At 35.8% G+C, this 18,750-nt stretch overlaps 1 protein-coding gene across 1 annotated transcript in view; it reads left to right on the forward strand.

The window, feature by feature from the left end:
* LOC110682899 (calpain-type cysteine protease DEK1-like) overlaps positions 1-17,736 on the forward strand; it is a 37,179-nt gene extending 19,443 nt beyond the window's left edge. The window contains exons 19-31 of the mRNA XM_021859248.1: positions 6,745-7,119; positions 7,218-7,333; positions 7,420-7,717; positions 7,920-8,239; positions 11,562-11,913; positions 13,074-13,394; positions 13,474-13,578; positions 14,584-14,712; positions 15,617-15,997; positions 16,138-16,275; positions 16,427-16,663; positions 16,733-17,174; positions 17,270-17,736. Of these exons, the coding sequence (XP_021714940.1) occupies positions 6,745-7,119; positions 7,218-7,333; positions 7,420-7,717; positions 7,920-8,239; positions 11,562-11,913; positions 13,074-13,394; positions 13,474-13,578; positions 14,584-14,712; positions 15,617-15,997; positions 16,138-16,275; positions 16,427-16,663; positions 16,733-17,038 (3,078 nt within the window). The 3' untranslated portion in view covers positions 17,039-17,174; positions 17,270-17,736. The remainder of the gene's footprint in view (positions 1-6,744; positions 7,120-7,217; positions 7,334-7,419; positions 7,718-7,919; positions 8,240-11,561; positions 11,914-13,073; positions 13,395-13,473; positions 13,579-14,583; positions 14,713-15,616; positions 15,998-16,137; positions 16,276-16,426; positions 16,664-16,732; positions 17,175-17,269) is intronic.
* The last annotated feature ends 1,014 nt before the right edge of the window (positions 17,737-18,750 follow it).

An 18,750-nucleotide genomic window follows, 5' to 3' on the forward strand; every position in this document is an offset into this window, starting at 1 on the left:
TCCACCTTAACATGCGCATTTATGTAACCTTCATCTTTTTAATGTGCTCCTTCTTAGAATCCTAACATTCACAATTCTGTACCATAGAGAACTATTGGTCTTATGGCAGTCCCGTAGAATTTTCCCTTGAACTGTAAGGGAATTCTTCAGTCACATAACACTTCCGTGGCTGCTCTCTATTTAAGCCACCCCGACTTCTTGTGAGCCACGTCTTGATCAATGTCACCATTCTTTTTGATAATCGACCCAAGATACTTAAAGCATTCACTCATGGTTAAATCATTTCCATCCAAACTCACCACTTCATTGCTTGTCCCCCTCTGAGTACCAAAATGACATACCAAATATTCAGTTTTACTCCGACTTAGCTAAAATCCTCTAGATTCCAACCTTTGCCCCCATTGCTCCAACTTAGCATTAATCCCATCCTTAGTTTCATCCTCCAAAACGATATCTTCTGCGAACAACATACACCATGGAACCTCATCTTGAATTGGTCTAGTTACTTCATCTAGAACCGTTGCAAAAAGAAAAGGGCTTAATGCAGACTCTTGATGCAATCCGATTGTAATAGGGAAATCTTTTGTCAACCCTCCACATGTCCTCACATTTGTTGACACATCCCGATACATATCCTGAACCAGGTCCATGTACCTTCGTAGGATACCTTTGTTCAACATTGCTCACCAAAGTACCTCTCTTGGCATCTTGTCATATGCCTTCTCTAAATTAATAAAGACCAAATGAAGATTTTTCTTCTTTACCCTATAAAACTCCATCATTTGTCTTATCAAATGGATTGCTTCCATAGTAGATCTCCCAAGGCATAAAACCAAGTTGGTTATCCGAAATGCTTGCGCATGCCATCAACCTATGTTCAATCACCCTTTCCCACAACTTCATAGTGTGGCTCATAAGCTTGATCCCTCGATAGTTAGAACAATCTTTAGCGTCTCCTTTGTTTTTATAGACCGTGACCAAGATGGTGTTCCTCAAATCTTGCCAGATCCTTGTAGCCGTCCATATCTTGTTGAAAAGGTCTGTTAACCAATCAATACCAATCTTACCTAAACACACCTCTATCGGTACACCATCAGGGCCAACCGCCTTCTTAGGCTTCATCTTCTTCGGTGCAATCTCCACCTCTACTCTTATAATCCTCCGCACATACTCCATGTTGATTTCTTCTTCACTCGCGGAGGTATCTCCTGGCATAAATCCATTACTTCCATTAAACAATTCATCGAAGTACCCCTTCCACGTGTCCTTGATGTCCTCCTCTTGTACTAGGACCATTTGGTTCTTATCTTTGACACACTTCACCATGCCAATATTTTCAAATTTTATTTTTAAATTTAAATATTAACGTGCACGTCTTATATACATAAGGTACATGTCCTAAAAGTATAAGGTATATATCGGAAAGGTATAAATTAAAGTGCATAGCCTAAGATAAAAGGTACTCCCTCTGTTTCGTATTAATCGCAACACTAGGGTGTTCACAAAGTTTTAGAAAATTTATAGGGTGGGGACCAAGAAAAGGTTTATTTTTATTTTTTTTTTATTTTTTATAATATAAAGTAGTGTTGGTAGGAGAGAGAAATAATAAAAAAAGTAGTATAAGTGGGGTTGGTAGGAAAGAGAAATATTAAAATATTTGTGAAAGTGGGGTTAGTGGGAGAGAAATTATAAAATAATGGTGGGTTTTTTCCAATTATAGAAGTGTTGCAATTAATATGAAACAGATGTTAAAGGAAAGTGTTGTGATTAATACGAAACGGAGGGAGTACATGTTTTATAGTTATAAGAAAGACCGGTCAATTCCCGATCCGACCTAATTCCAAACCTGATTTAATGAGAGAGAACCCGAACCCGTCCCAAATGTCCTGAAGTAGACCCGATTTGACCCATTTATCATAATTTGTAATGATCCAAGCAATCCAAGCCACTCGAACCAAACGACCCAATTAATTTGACCCAAACTCGACTTGTTGACCCGAATTGACAGGTCTTGTTATAAGGTACATCACTTATTTTTTATTTTTTAAAATAAATTTCGTTTTTGCATACTTTAAAGTACGTGTCATGTATTAATAAGGTATATGTCTGGAAGATAAAAGGTACATGTTATAAAGTTGTAAGGTACATCACTTAAAAATAAAAAAAAATTAAAAAAGAATTGATTTTTTTTTTCCAAAAAAAAAAGTACATGTCATATATCTGTAAGGTACCTTAGTTTTAAAAAGCGCGAGGCGCAAAGCGTCCCTGAAGCCTAGGCGCAAAGCGGAGGCGCGCGCCTCTTGAATTTGAGGCGCACCTTAATTGCCCAAAAATCCATAAATCACTTCATAGCAAAATATGAGCCTTATATACTCAAAATAACATATTATAAATGCATAAATTAAAACAAAGAACTACAGGATACCCTTAAAGGCGCTAATGGCATAAAAGTCTTTTAACTAAAGAACAAATCACACATTCAACATAAAGGAAAAAGTAAATCAAGTAGAAAGAAAAGCAAACACAGTAGTCTTCAAGCTTGTTATTTGGCATACTAAGACACTATTAATCCATCTCTTCATCCGATGAATCATCAAACACATCCTCCTCTGCTTCATAAGTCTCATCTCCACTAATGTCCTCTTCCATCTCATCATCATACTTCTCATTGTCATCAACCATCAAATTTGTACGACGCGGTTTAGAAGTGGAGCCACTAGCAATTCCCTTTCCTTTGTCTAACTTTAGATGCTCCTCTAGTAGCGTAGAAAGGTTCATTAGCTCCGGAGGCTTTACTAACCGCACTCCAAGTCAAGTACTCCCCATCAAATACTAAATCATCATCCTCCTCCTCTTCTTCCATTCTTCCAAGAAGCCTCTCATTGCTTTCATCAATTTCATTTAAGACAATGGGATCAATAGTGTCTTTCCTCTCCTATCGCCGTTGCAATGCTCTATTATACTTGACATAAACCATGTCATTTAATCGACTTTGTGACAATCGATTCCTCTTCTTAGTTTGAAGCTGTAAAAATAGAATAATATAAGCTATATAAAATAAAATATAATAGGTAAAACAATGAAAGTAAAGCGCTAATTTCAAGTACTTAACTACTAACTTGTTGAAAAACACCCCAATTTCTTTCACAACTTGTAGCATTACAAGTGAGGCTAAGAATTTTGATGGCATACTTTTGGAGTTTAGGAGTTGTTGCACCATAAGTCGACCACCTATCCGCCGGAGCTTTGGTCTTCCTTTGCCTAATTGTACGACCAAAGAGACCGGTAGCATTCTTAAACTTATCCGGAACCAACCTTTTAACACAATCATACAAACCTTGCAAAACTTCCTCACAATTAAGTTCCGGATTTAGAAAAAAACCCGCCGCATGCAAAGGATGATGAAGTTGACCGTCCCACCTTTTATCCATGATCTCAAATGCCTTAAGGTAGTTCTTAGGTTTTAAATCAAAAGTATCCGCCATAGTCTCTTTAGCTCTATCCATGGCTTCATAAATGTAGCCCATTGGAGGCTTTTTCTTTGATCTGTGAACTTCCTCATTAAGTTCACAAGAGGGGTATGAGTGTGACTATAAATATAGCCATTGATGAACATGCACTTCTTTTGTGCATTCAAAACTCTTAGAAGCTTTCCAATGTCTTCTAACATCAAACCAATACAATGAGCGGCACAAGGATTCCAATAAAAATGAGGTCTCTTAGCTTTAATTTTTTTTTCCTACAATTCAAAATATATATATATATATATATATATATATATATATATATATATATATATATATAAAAGATACAAATTTACAAAGTAAATCAATTAGTAATATTTAATTGGAAAAACCCATAAGACTATTCACTAATTCTTACCGGCTTCGACATAATTGGATGCATTGTCCGTCACTACTTGAACAACATTTTCCTCTCCAATTTCACCTACCATCTTATCCAGAAGTCTAAACAACAACTCCGCATCTTTCACAACATCCGAAGCATCCAAGGATCTTATGATCATGGAACCCTTAGGAGAATTGACTAGGAAGTTTATAATATCCTTTTGGATAACCGAATCTCGCCATCCATCGGATAAAATTGAACAATCTTTACTTGCCCACTCTTTCTTGTTCTCCTCTATTTGCTTCTCAACATCTTTCACTTCTTTGTTCAAGATAGGAACTCTAAGCTCATACATACTTGGTGGTTTTAATCCGGGACCATATTGACCAATAGCTTCAATCATTGCTCCAAAGCTATTCATAGATAGCCGCGTTGAATGGAATTCTCGCATCATAAAACCACTTACCAATTGTCCTACAAGTTTTCTCACTTAACTCCTTATCACTTGCACCAAAAATTCCTTTCCTTTCTTTCCTAGCTTGCAATACTTCTTTAGGAGTTGAAGTAATAAACATATCCATAGGATCTTTGTACCTAGGCTTTTTAGGAACTTTTTCACATTTACTAACATCTTCCTCTTCTTCATCAACATCATCTGTTTCATGTTGGGACATGCTTGGCATCATTTGGCTATTGACTTTTTCCTGATCTTTTTTTTAGCATAAAAGTCTTCACTTCCTCCCTCACATGTTCGGGACATTTAGGGCATTTAGTGACATTTCTAAAGCCACCAACTAAGTGTTGTTTTAATCGATATGCCCCTCCCTTTGTCTCTTTACCACAAAAATTACAATGCCAATTAACTCTATTATTAGGTTCTGGTTTTCCATATTTTCTAGCCGGGTCGGGATTGGGTGATCCTGTGGAAGGAAGTGACTCTTCATGTTAAAAAATATACGTAGTACAAACTGGAAAACAAAAAAAAATTAAAAAAAGTATAACAATTTATGACCTAAATAAACTGGAAAAGCAAAAAAAAAAAAACAAAATTAAACAAAACAGAAGACATAAATCACATAATCTGAAAACTTCACAAAAAAAAAAAAAGATAAATATACTTAAAAAAAAACAGAGGATATAAACAAAAGAACAGAGCCCAGAATATAATAAAAAGAAAAAGAAAGAGAAAGAGATTGAAGAGGAAGAAAGAGGTAGAATAATTGAAAAACCACAGAATTTTTTTTTAAAAAAGAAAAACAACCCAAAATTTCAGAAAAAAAGCCAGAAACAGAAGAATATGAAAAAAAAAATAAAACCAACATACCTGTAGTTTCCGGTGATATCCACCAAGGTCGGCTGGTTTCCGGCGAGAGAAGGTTGACATCTGGCAACAATCGGCTGGTTTCCGGCGAGAATTGGCTGAGACCTGGCAACAATTGTTTGCTAGGGTTTTAGTTTTCGAACCTTCATTTTCTTTTATTAAAACCTGGTTTTGTTTTTTTTTTTAACTGCCACGTGGTTATTAGCGCCTCACATCAACCAAGCGACGCTTTGAAGTGCCTCGCGCCTCATAATAAAAGCGCTGAAGCGCACGCCTCATGGCCAACCGCGACGCTTTAAAACCTTGAGGCGATTTCTATGTCGCCTCAAGTGAGCTTAGTAAGGTACATGGCCAAAAGATTAAAGATACATGTTATGAAGTTATAAGGTACATCACTAAAAAAATAAATAAAATGATGCACGTTTTAGTTTTATTGAATGTACCTTATGTAGTTCTCACTATACGAGTGGTTTTCATCATAAGCATGATTCTCACATGAAGCTAAATATATATACTTCCTCCGTTTTTTTATTGCACCATGAGTGATTTCACGCTTGCCACTGCATTACTTTGGCTATTAATATTTGTAATTATACTTTTGTAAAATTTGTAAAAAGTTGATATTTGAAAAGTAGTTTTCGAGACGAATCTAACTAGATCTCACATGACTATGTTTTTTTATTACGGATAAATCACAAAAAACGGTCAAAGGAGATTATATGAACAGTGTAAAAATCCTTATGGTGCAATAAAGAAAAATGGAGGTAGTATATGTATATATATGAACAGTGTAAAAATCCTTATGGTGCAATAAAGATCTCACATGACTTTTTTTTTTTTTTTTTTTTTTTTTTTTTTTTTTAAGGGGGTGTGTGATCTATCAATTAATTTATGGAAATATTGATACCAGCAGTTTCTACTATCACCTGTTTTCTTTAAAAGGTCTCAACTTTCATTCAATTTACTTTGGTCGGTCCCAACTAGGAGGGGTTCCTTCCCAAAACAGTCCTTTACTTGTATAACCGGTTTGCTCGGTTACTTAAGCCGTGTGTTCATTGGCATATATTTTTTTTTTTCAAAAATAAAATAACTTTAGTCACCCCCATCCATCTACTCTGGCCACCTGCCTCCCGCCAAACTCCCCTTCCATCATCTTCTCCAGCTTCAGACCACTAAAAACGCGACACTTAATATAAGTAATCGGTCTGACTGATCATAATAAGTCAAGGACCGTTATGAGAAGAAACCCCTCATAGTTGGGTCAATTGAAAGCTGGGACTTTTCAAAGAAGATAGGTGATAGTTAAGACTGATGTTGTCAAATTTTCCTTTATTTGTGAGAGATTTAATCATATTGTTTATGGTGTCAATTTAAAACATTAAAATAACGTTACCTTTGTCAATTATAATGTGGAGTACTGGAGTGTGGGCTCTCTTTCATTCTTCTGATTATCTTGATAGCTATTTCACTTTCATTTTATTAAAGATAGTTGTGTTTGAGCCTTGCCATTTTGAATTTGGTTGCAAGAGGAATTTTACATTAATTTGTGTGATCTATGTAAAATTTATTTGCAGACTCGAAATGCTATCTCTGGAACTTACTCAGCACCGCAAAGGTCTGCAAGCTCAGCTGCACTCTTAGTTGGTGATCCTACAATTATACGTGATAGAGCTGGGAATTTCGTGCTTCCAAGGGCAGATGTCATGAAGTTGAGAGATCGTTTGAGAAATGAAGAGTTGGCTGCAGGTTCTTTTTTAGCCAGATTCATAAGCTGTATAAGTCTTCAGTGTGAATCTACTGGTGATATGGGGCAGCGGGAGTTATGTGCTCATGCTCACATTTTGGCTTTGGAAGAGGCAATAGATACGGAGTGGGTGTGTATGTGGGATAAGTTCGGTGGTTATCTTCTTCTTTTGCTTGGTCTAACCGCAAAGGCAGAGAGGGTACAGGTAAAGGCCTTTGTTTCCGGTTTGGAGTCATCATTATTTGCTTCCTCTCTGCTTTAGTGGGCTTTAATTGTTCCAATCTGACATTTGATTTGTAATAGGATGAAGTCCGCTTGCGTCTTTTTCTTGCTAGTGTTGGATGCTCAGATTTAAGTGCCAAAAAAATAAAAAAATGGATGCCAGAAGATCGAAGACAGTTCGAACTTATTCAAGAGAGGTTGGTTGTGACAACTAGTAAATTTTCAAACAATTTGTAGTTATTCGTTGGTTTGTGCTTTGCTAATTGTGCTATGATTGCTCTAGCTATCTGAGAGAGAAGGAAATGGAAGAAGAAATCTTTTTACAGAGACGTGAAGAAGAAGGGCGGGGCAAGGAGAGGAGGAAAGCCCTTTTGGAAAAGGAAGAGCGCAAATGGAAGGAGATAGAGGCTTCTCTTCTGTCTTCTATTCCTGATGCTGGAAGCCGGGATGCTGCTGCAATGGCTGCTGCAGTACGTGCTGTTGGTGGAGATTCTGCACTCGACAACTCTTTTGCACGAGATAGGGTGTCAAATATTGCACATCGCATACGTGCAGCTCAATTATCACGTAGGGCGCTCCAGGTGGTGTTTGGTTGCATGCAGCTCTTACCTCTTATATGCTACTCATGTCTTGCTAGTTGTTCTTAAATATTGTCATGTTTAGAATAAAATCATTGTAGATGTCATAGTTCACCCCAAATCATGAAGTGCTAAATATTGTATTGAACTTCTTGCGATTAAACTAACAAGTTAGTGTATTTGGAATGTTTTTTGCCATCGGCAGACTGGAGTTCCTGGTGCTGTCTGTGTTCTTGATGATGAGCCTAGAGCAAGTGGCAGGCACTGTGGACTGGTAGATCCAAGTGTGTGCCAGAGTCAGAAGGTTACCTTGTCGGTTGTGGTGATGATACAACCTGATTCTGGGCCAGTTTGTCTATTAGGTACTGAATTTCAGAAGAAATTCTGCTGGGAATTCCTGGTGGCGGGTTCTGAACAAGGCATTGAAGCAGGTCAAGTTGGTCTTAGATTAATTACAAAAGGTGACAGGCAAAATGCAGTTGCGAAAGAATGGAGCATCAGTGGGACATGTATTGCAGATGGAAGGTTTGTCTATCAAACGTTGCTGTTTCAGAAAAGCATTATGTGGATTTGTTCTTCTTTGTGTGTGCTTGTACATAGGTTTGTGGCAGCAATTATGTATGTATGTTGTGTGCATATGCCATGTTCATCATACTGATTGTGTTTCTCTGACTGTCTGTACTTTGTTGTAACTAACTTCTGCTATCTGTTTAGTCCTTTAGATGACCTATGTTGTCATGGCATGTAATATTATTATGTGTGGAACATTGATTTACCAAGGTTAGTTATGCAGAAGTAAAAAAACACAAGTGATTCTGTAGTCGGATCAAACTATTTAGACCAGAGAAATTAGTTCACTAGCTTCACTTTTTGAGCTATTGTGGCGCATCTAGATGCCAATAAAATTTCTATTTACACAGCAGGTGCTGCTACCTATGACAGGCTGTGCAGTGGGCACACCTTTATTGCCTTAAGTGATTCTTCTTTTTTCTCCCTCTCTCTTCAGCGTCAAATTATCAACTTTTTCATTCTCTCTTCTTTAGTTCTAAAGGCTATTTTTGCCCCTTAGATTTAACTAAGGCTCTGTTTGGTTCATCTGTTTTTTGTCTTAAATTATATTATCTATTATCTGAACCTATATAATTTTTTCTGAACTTATTTGAACTTGTATTATTTTATCTGAAGATTCTGAACATATACTTCGTATTATCTTGTTTTGGCATAGAACTTCAATTTTTTCGTTAGAACTTATCTAAAGTTTTTTTGTTCTAATTTGTCTGAAATAATCTGAAATTTTCTAAAATTTCTGAAAAAAAACTTTTTTTTTTTACTGAACATATTTTGTCTGAATTAATTTTTTCTGAACTTGTTTTATTTGATCTTTTTATTTCTGAATTAAGATAATTTAAGTTCAAAGAAGATGAAACAAACAGTACCTAAATGTGCAATGTGGCTAAATTTTTACTAAAACACATGGCTAACGTGCAACTTGCTTACAAAGGGCACAAGTCTGGCGCCTAAATTTTGCGTCTCGCGCCTTTTAAAATTTTGCTGATGGTCGCTATTTCGTTAATGTCCTGCTTTTGTGATGAGGTATTGTGTATGTAGTTAGAATGAACTTCATGCACAATGCATTATCTCAGGGGACTCTTTATGTGACGAGTTTTAAATAGTAACCGATTCAGCTCTATATAGGCTAAAGTTTGCTTTGGGTTTTTCAATGTAGGAATTTAAGGGAAATTGGGCTTGTATTCTTTTTTTTTTTTACAAAATTTGGTCAGCCTACGATACTTGTACAGTTGTACATCCTTCCATATTTTGTGCTGAGACCGCAACATGATGTTGGTATGCTTGTCTAAAAAAAAAAAAAACATGATGGAGGTATGATTAAGTATGAAATCTGTGCTGGCCTTCATTTAGCACTCAGATGGGATTGCTTACTTGAATTTGCAATCTGTGTGACCGAATGTGGGAGGGAGAGGGGAAGATTGAGAGAACTTGTTGCAAGCCATGAATCTTGCTCACTTCAATTTGATTGCCCATTTCTTTAGATCGTATGTTTAGTCATCCATCGTCCTAAAGTTCAGTGTGAAATGTAAAGCTCTATGTTGAGCTTGCTCTCATTGATGGTGGAAGAGAGATGAGCTCAAAGATGAGTATTAGTTTGTAGTTTAACACAAGCAAATTAATTGGAGGAAGACATGCAAATTGAGATTAGAAAATAAGGGGAAGAGGAAAAAGGGGAAGTTGGGGGCTATGTACTTCTGGAAATATACTCTTGTATGGTTTATTATTTTCGTGGTAGTTCACTAGTACCGAACAATATTCTGTTTAGTAATTCATATTTTAAGTTCATGGATGTGTTTGAAAATATTTATAATTGAAACTTATAAGAATTGATATACACCAAAAGAAAGACATTTGAAAAGTAAATGAATATATGTGCCCTTGCTTATGCTGAAATTTAGGATAGATCACTAGTATTTGGGCTCAGGGCTATGCCCAGAGTCATTGCATAGAAATTGCAATTATACATTTAGTTCATGACATAATCTTCTTGAATTTAATATTTTGTTTGCAAAACAAAAAAAAAGAAATATGACATAGCTTAGCAATATGATATTTGGTTTTATTTCTCACATTGTCATTCACTACATTTTGATATTTTTTTTGCAAATAAAACAAAATAAAATAAAAAAATGACATAGCTTAGTGGTAAGACATGTAGTGTTAAAACTTGAAGTTGCATGTTCAAATCTTTTTTGGACAATATTTATAATTTTTTGAATGTTAGTTGATGACGTGGAATGAAAAACAATGAATTATGGAGAGTGCCACATGGCACGTGAACTTCCTTTGGAATGCTTTTTAATATATAAGTATAGATTTGTGTCTAAGGCTCTATTCACTTCACCTTATTTTGTTGAACAAAAAATATTTTTACTAAACTGAAACTATTTTTATTGAATTGAAATTAATTTTACCGAATTATTTAAGCTGTAATGAAATTATTTTTATCGAAGTGAACTTATTTTTACAAACTAAAATTAATTTTACCGAATATTATTTTTTTAAGGTGAAGTGAACATGGCCTAATAGTTTTGTCTTTGATGAATTAGTGACTCTCTAGAACACATAACCAAGCTTGGGTGCAAGTAGCTTAGAAGATTAATATATATATATATATATATATATATATATATATATATATATATATATATATATATATATATATATATATATATATATATATATATTATCTTGTTATATCTTCATATGGATTTATTAAGTAGAAACTAGAAAGTTGTATTGTATATTAGGAAGTCACTATATCAATGGTTACTAATGTAAAGTGTAATGATGTATGCAAAAATTGGACATCTGTTAAAGGAAAAGATTTCAAAGCATCATGAAGGGCTATGTACTTTCTCCTTTTCATTATTTATGTCCATTTATACATTTTGAAAATGAATATTTTTTAAACAAATTTTATTTCTCTGTTTGGTGAGTTATGTCAAAATAATGTCTAGTAACTAATAACCCCTTAATCATTGTTTTCTTTCAGAAATTGAATGGAGATTTGTGTTCTCATTAGTTACAAACCTTAATTTACTAAAAATGTTCGGACTTTGTTGTGGAACAGTTCAAAACAGTAAATTTATCTGTAGTGGGATTGAGGGAGTGTAAAGCTAACACCTTGAATGGCATACTGTTGCTTTTCTGCGTTCTTCTTTGAATGGGCTCCTCTTGTTTGCTGTCATAATGTGGACTTTACTACTATGATATCTGTAAGGTAGACTTAGTGTTCATCAGCAAGTATCTCATCATCCCATGTTTCAATACCCAGGTGGCATTTGGTAACAATGACGATTGATGCTGACCTTGGTGAAGCAACATGCTTTGTTGATGGTGGTTTTGATGGTTTCTTGAATGAATTACCTCTTCAAGTGCTGAATGGTATTTGGCAACAAGGAACAGAAGTTTGGATTGGTGTTAGACCGCCTACTGGTGTGGACACGTTTGGTAGGTCTGATAGTGAAGGAGCTGAGTCCAAAATGCATGTAATGGATGTTTTTCTTTGGGGAAGGTGCTTGAGTGAAGAGGAGATTTCCACTCTTCATGCAAATGTGGGTGCACCTAACTACAATATGGTCGATCATCTCGATGATAATTGGCAATGGGAAGATTCGCCTTCAAGGGTATGTTGTATACATCTTTGTCTCATATATTTTTTACGTTAACTCAGATTCTGTATTGTACATTGATATAGATAATTTATGTCCAAGTGTTAGGTTTTTGGCTATCAAAAAACGTTTGGGTCCAAATTGAAGTCTTAAGTGTTGGTAACCTTGTTAGGGTGTTTTATGCGTGCTACACAGATACACTTGAGGTAAATGAAGAGTCCGAGTATCATAGGCTCAGTATGATTACTTAGTCTCTAAGTACTTTGAGCAACTCAACTTTTAACTTCTAGTGTCATATATGTCCAGGTGTTGGGTCCTTGGCTATTTTTTACAAAAAAAGAAAAAAACAAAAAAAGAAAAAAAAATAAATAAAATTTCACTTCAAGATGGGGTAGGAGATATATGTACCATGTTGGATTGTCAAGTATGCTACTTGGTAAGTTTGGAGAGTCTGAGTAACATAGCTTCAGAAGGAATCTACCTTATAATAAGTTTGGAAAGTCTGGATAGGAGATATTTGTACCTTATTGGATTGTCAAGTATTCGATCGTTTAGGTCACTACTTCACTATGACAGTTAGACCACAATGCCTATAAATTAAAGCCTATATGTGACTGGTAGACTCTTGTAACCATAAAATGTGTTCAATTTCTTGATAAATTGAAATATGACCAACAGTTGTTCGAATGTATATAATATATTTTTTAACACTTCTTTTTACTAGATAATGCGCATAAATCTCATGATAAGTGCCCAAATATCCATAGTGAACTTCAGTGGGTGCTTCTTTTGAAGCAATAATGCGTTGGCCGTATCTGTAAAAATTATTCAACATGCTCTAGAAGCAATTTCAGGAGGTACCTATGAGATTTTAGAAATCTGACTTTTTACTAAAATATATTATCATGAATGGAATCATTTTGATTATCGATTTATTAGTAAAAAGTGATCACCTTCTTTTGAATTGTTGAAACAAGAAGTTTATGTAAGAGTTGAAGAACCATGAGGTGAATTAGGAATATTTTTGATAGGAGATCAAAGTATTTTTCCTTGGAGATGGAAAGTTCAGCCTTATTATGGGTTCATTACCACATACTTTGAATCTTCCAATATGTTTTTGGGTAGATATAGGATGTAGTTTAAATAATGAGGTTGTTTATTGTGGGACTTTGTAGGTTGATGAGTGGGATAGTGACCCGGCAGACGTAGATCTGTATGATAGGGATGATGTAGATTTTGATGGACAATATTCTAGTGGGAGAAAACGGAGATCTGGGCGTGAAAGTGTTGTGTTTGATGCGGATTCGTTCTCGAGAAAATTGAGAAGACCAAAGATGGAAACTGAGCAGGAGCTAAATCAGCGAATGCTGTCAGTTGAAATGGCTGTTAAAGAGGCTGTTTCTGCCAGAGGTGAAAAACATTTTACTGACCAAGAATTTCCCCCAAATTACCAGTCATTGTTTGTGGATCCAGAAAAACCTCCTCCTAAGTTGCAGGTAAATGTCAAGATTATGATTTAAGGCTCTTTGATATTACCTTGTCAGTAATATGGCTAACCATCACCTTCTTATCCAGGTTGTTTCCGAATGGATGAGGCCAATGGATATAGTGAAACAAATTCGAGCAGATTCTTGTCCATGCTTATTTTCTGGTCCAGCAAATCCATCTGATGTTTGCCAGGTTTGATACTGTAGTCCTGCTTGTGTTTTCTAAAGTTTGTTTGTTTTATATTTCCTCTGTCCCATATTAAAGTCCCACTATCTTAGGGTCTGTTCACATTTATTTTTAATTTTTTGTTCTCTATTTTTTAAATTAATTATTGTTATTATTTTTTTTTAATACTCCCTCCCTCCCACTTTATTTTTACCATTTCCATTTTTGGTGTCCCAAAATGTGCTTCCCATTTCCTTTTTTGGCCTTCAAGTATTCGCTTTATGACTTGGTTGGAAGGAGTTAAGAAGGATATGAAGTATATGGATTTGCATGAGGATGAAGCATTGGATCGTAAGGGATGGAGGAGGAAGATCTTAGTGGATGACCACACGGAATAATCAAATTTGGTTCATTAGCCGACCCCACTTATGGGATTAAGGCTTTGATTGATTGACTGAAGTATTCGCTTTATGTCTTCATTGGAAAATGTTAATGTGTTCACTATAAATTTAAAAAATCTTGGGGACCATCAATATCCACTAAATTCCAAAATGACTTTAGTGTCATCTCTCTTTTTTGTCATAGGTTTACTAAAAATACAAAATAAATGTCAACATCTAATCATTAGTCATACCATGTCTCACCTACCTTAATTCCTGTGAAATAAACTCCAACGGGAAAAATTAAAAGGGATGGAGGGAGTACTATAAACAAAAAAAAAAAAAAAAAAAAAATTCAGAAAAGTGGTTTGTACTTTTTGTTGCTAGTTTATAAATCCATGATGATTCTAATAAGTTTGACTATTATCTGCCTTTTTAAAGATATGTATTGTATGACTTTCCAAAACAAAAAGTCAAAAACAGTGTTTTTAGTAAAAAAAAAATTTCGAAATAAACCAAATCCCACTATTTTATCCTTTTACCCACTTTCCTAAAAACATTTTCAAAAGGCAAATGAAACTTTAATTTGGGGATGGAGGGAGTATGTCAAGCTGCTTTGTTAGAACCTCACATAAATTGTTTGGACATTCAGGGGCACTTAGGCGATTGTTGGTTTTTGAGTGCTGTTGCTGTTCTAGCTGAAGTCTCTCGAATCTCCGAAGTGATTATCACTCCAGAATATAATGAGGAAGGAATATACACTGTTCGCTTCTGTATTCAGGTAATACGTTTTGTACCTCATATTAGGGTAAATATATATGCTTAAGTGATGTCATTGTTTAATTATCTTTTTGCTATTTGTTTTTATTATACGTTATATGCTTAATTTTTTTTTTTTTCTATTTCGAAAGCGCACTCCTTGCTCAGGACTTGCATATATGCAGTATTTGTTTATAATTCATTGAAGCTGTTTGTATTAACCTGCCTATATCTGTCTGTAATTCTTTATAATTTTAAAAAGTTTCCTAACAAATTTTGGAATATACTTTAGAAGATGGGCTATTATTTTGGGTAGATTAACGTGTGAGAACTTCTCAGTTGTAAACATGTCCTACTACGTTAAATACTGACAGAAGCTAACAAAAAATACGCAACATATCACACTTATATATGTGTTGCGCATACTTTTAAAGTCAAGGGATTTACAGTGCGTAGAGTCAGGACTCAGGTTAGAAGATATTTAATGAATTTTTCTAGAATTCATCTCCTTTATTATTATTTTTTATTTTTTGCCTTGTTTTTGATGGATTTCTGGTTCCCCTCTTTATTACATACATTGCTTATTATGGATTGACGTGAGCAAGTTGTACTACTGTTTTGTGTTTTCTTTGGAAAAAAACATTTCTGCACTAATGCTCGTCTTGATGAGAAAAAAAAAAGTGGAAAGTAAACTTTTTAACTGATGTCTGAGTAAGTAATATTTTGTGTCGAAGTACTGCAGAGAAACTTCATCAGAATGCTTAATGATGCTATGTAGGTGCATGATTTTATTTTAATTTTTGATTGCAACTGAAATCAACCTATTTTGTACATGTTACCATTGTTAGATTAAGGTTTTGAGCTTTGTACGTTCTTATAACTTTGGTCTTAACAACCTTAGAACAATCCAATTGTGTGCTCTTTAGGGTGAATGGGTGCCTGTTATTGTTGATGATTGGATTCCATGTGAAGCGCCTGGAAAACCAGCATTTGCTACGAGTCGCAAGGGAAATGAACTCTGGGTTACGGTGTTGGAGAAGGCATATGCCAAGTTGCATGGTTCCTATGAGGCATTAGAAGGTGGACTTGTCCAGGATGCTCTAGTAGACCTCACTGGGGGAGCTGGTGAAGAAATTGATATGAGGAGTCCACAGGCACAGATTGATCTTGCAAGTGGGAGATTATGGTCTCAATTATTGCGCTTTAAACAAGAAGGTTTCTTACTAGGTGCTGGGAGCCCATCTGGTACTGATGTGCATGTCTCTTCTAGTGGCATTGTGCAGGGGCATGCCTACTCAATATTGCAGGTTAGTTTTTCAACCACTCCCCTGACCGTATTTGTTCACATTAGCTTTTCTTGTCCTGCAAAGCTCTAGGAACTGATAGTTGTAGATCACTCTATTTACCTTGGGTCCGTATGATGAGAAATAAAACTTTAATGATGCAGGTTAGAGACGTAGATAATCACAAGCTTGTTCAGATACGCAATCCATGGGCAAATGAGGTTGAATGGAATGGACCTTGGTCGGATTCTTCACCAGAGTGGACAGATAGGATGAAGCATAAACTCAAGCATGTTCCTCAGGTGTTTAATGCTTCTGTGTGTCTTGTTACTCAGTTTAGGGCTTCTTTTACTTCCTGAGTTCCACGGTATCTTTATGTACTGTGTCCAAAACTGTGTTTCCATGTATGAGCGTCTTGCAAGATTTTTAAAATATTGTTTACTTCTTACACAGTCCAAAGAGGGTATATTCTGGATGTCCTGGCAAGACTTTCAGATCCATTTTCGGTCTATATATGTCTGCCGCGTATACCCCCCTGAGATGCGCTATTCTGTCCATGGGCAATGGCGAGGATATAGTGCTGGTGGCTGTCAAGATTATGATACATGGAATCAAAATCCCCAGTTCCGCTTGAGGGCGGTTGGAGCAGATGCATCGGTTCCAATACACGTCTTTATTACTCTAACCCAGGTATGGAAAACAAATTACCTTCTGATACAATGGGTATTGTAAATACATCTGATGATGTTTTTCTGTCAGGGAGTGAGTTTCTCTCGAACCGCCACTGGTTTCAGGAACTATCAATCAAGTCATAATTCAACAATGTTCTATATAGGAATGAGAATACTCAAAACTCGTGGCCGACGGGCAGCTTTTAATATTTACTTGCATGAATCTGTTGGAGGGACTGATTATGTTAATTCCCGAGAAATATCGTGTGAAATGGTTTTGGATCCAGATCCTAAAGGCTATACTATAGTGCCTACAACCTTTGCCCCTGGAGAAGAAGCACCATTTGTTCTCTCTGTTTTTACAAAAGCATCAATAACATTGGAACCTTTATAGTCTCGTCTAGCATGTCTATACATGCATTTTTGGTTGGCCTCTGACCTCCCTGCTGAGCTTTGATAAAGGTTGTCCCTAGCCTATGCATAATGAGCAGGCTGTTTGATTGAATTACGGGGCTGTGCGGATAAACATGGTATTGCTTCTGATTTTTTTTTAAAAAAATAAATAAAAAAGATCTCTGCATCCTGTTTTTCAGTCTCTGAGCTGAATAATATCTTTTCTTTGCAGATCCAGGATCAGACATTGTGCTTAGCATCAGCTATTATGGTTGTATGTGGATGAGGTAAATGATCAGCAATTGCCAAGATGCAATCTACCATCCTTGGGTTGCTCATACTGCAAGTTACTGCTGTTGCTAGTACTGGGGGAACTCTCAGAGAATTACTGTGTACATCAATTTCTTGTAAATGACGCGAGAAGAGTAAATAGATAGGCAGGAGAAATTGTAAGTAGAAAAAAAAAAAAAAAGAAAAAAACATCAAATGTATTGTCGCTTTAGGGAGCTTTAGCATGCTCATAACTCAAGCTCATTCATTGTTTATAGTTTATAGTCAATCAGCTACATGTCTGATGCTAATTCATTGTCCATAGCCAATTTTGTACAGATTTCAATCATTTCATTATTTGATCGATAATGTAACCTCTTTTTTCCTACACATGTGAGCTAATCGATAATATAACATGCTCGTTTAACATGTGAAGAAAGTGCAAGAATCAAAGCAATCTTTACTAATGTTGTCATAGACGTGGTAAAACCGGAGAGGAACATTTGCTATTGCTAATCTTGTATAACCAACAACCTCCATAACAAAGTCTGGTCTTGCATTGTCTATTAAATTCAGGTTACAATACCTCCACGTTGCATACATAATTTTGAAGATCCTTCGCAGATTTATATTTTGCTAGCCAAAACCAACGATCTGAAAAAAAAAGTGGGTGCTTCACTCAAGCAATCCTTCCACACACTATGATGCTCTATCACATACGCAGCTTCACAATCAACAAGGGAGGTTAGCGTCTTGACTTGCCAATTGCCATAGGGCCAAAGTATAACAAGTCCTCAGAATGGGCCAAGACATGAATGAGATGGTTTTGGGAGCTAAGTAGGCGTTCAAGAGCCCTATTATAATCCTAGGAATGAATTGCTGCATGATCTTTTCAGTTCCAAAATGTTCTTTCGAAGCCAATTTTGAAGGCAATACACAAATTGAAAACCAATTTCGAAGGTTTTGGGACCTATTGTCGAAAAATCTTGGGATTAAAGAGGATGCATCTCATGTTTATATAATGTTGTCTACAACCAAATTCAACCATTAGTGGGTTACATAAATGCTTGTGGAAGCCTTTAGTCAAAGAAAAAGGTATATACGTTAACGGTTAAATATATTTAAAGGGAACGTGCACAATTCAAACAACCCAGATGGCCTCCCAAGGTACCATGGTACCCATGGGAAGCACCCAAAATTGTTTCCTTTACAGGTTTAGAAAAGTAAAAAATTATCTAAAAATAAAGGTGTTATCCACGATATTGGACAAATTTTTAAGGTTTTAGTCCGAGTGTCAAAGACATTCAAGATGGTAAGGGAAGTATCCCGAGGTAATGTGATGTTGTTTGGCTGTCACAATATTATTAAGGGGCATATGCTTGGCGATCCAATTCATTACAAATAAGCGGGCATAGAGATGTAATCTGCCTTCAAGGCTTCTGA

This window comes from Chenopodium quinoa, unplaced genomic scaffold (assembly GCF_001683475.1).
Source record: "Chenopodium quinoa cultivar QQ74 unplaced genomic scaffold, ASM168347v1, whole genome shotgun sequence".
NCBI classification, from domain to species: Eukaryota; Viridiplantae; Streptophyta; class Magnoliopsida; order Caryophyllales; family Amaranthaceae; genus Chenopodium; species Chenopodium quinoa.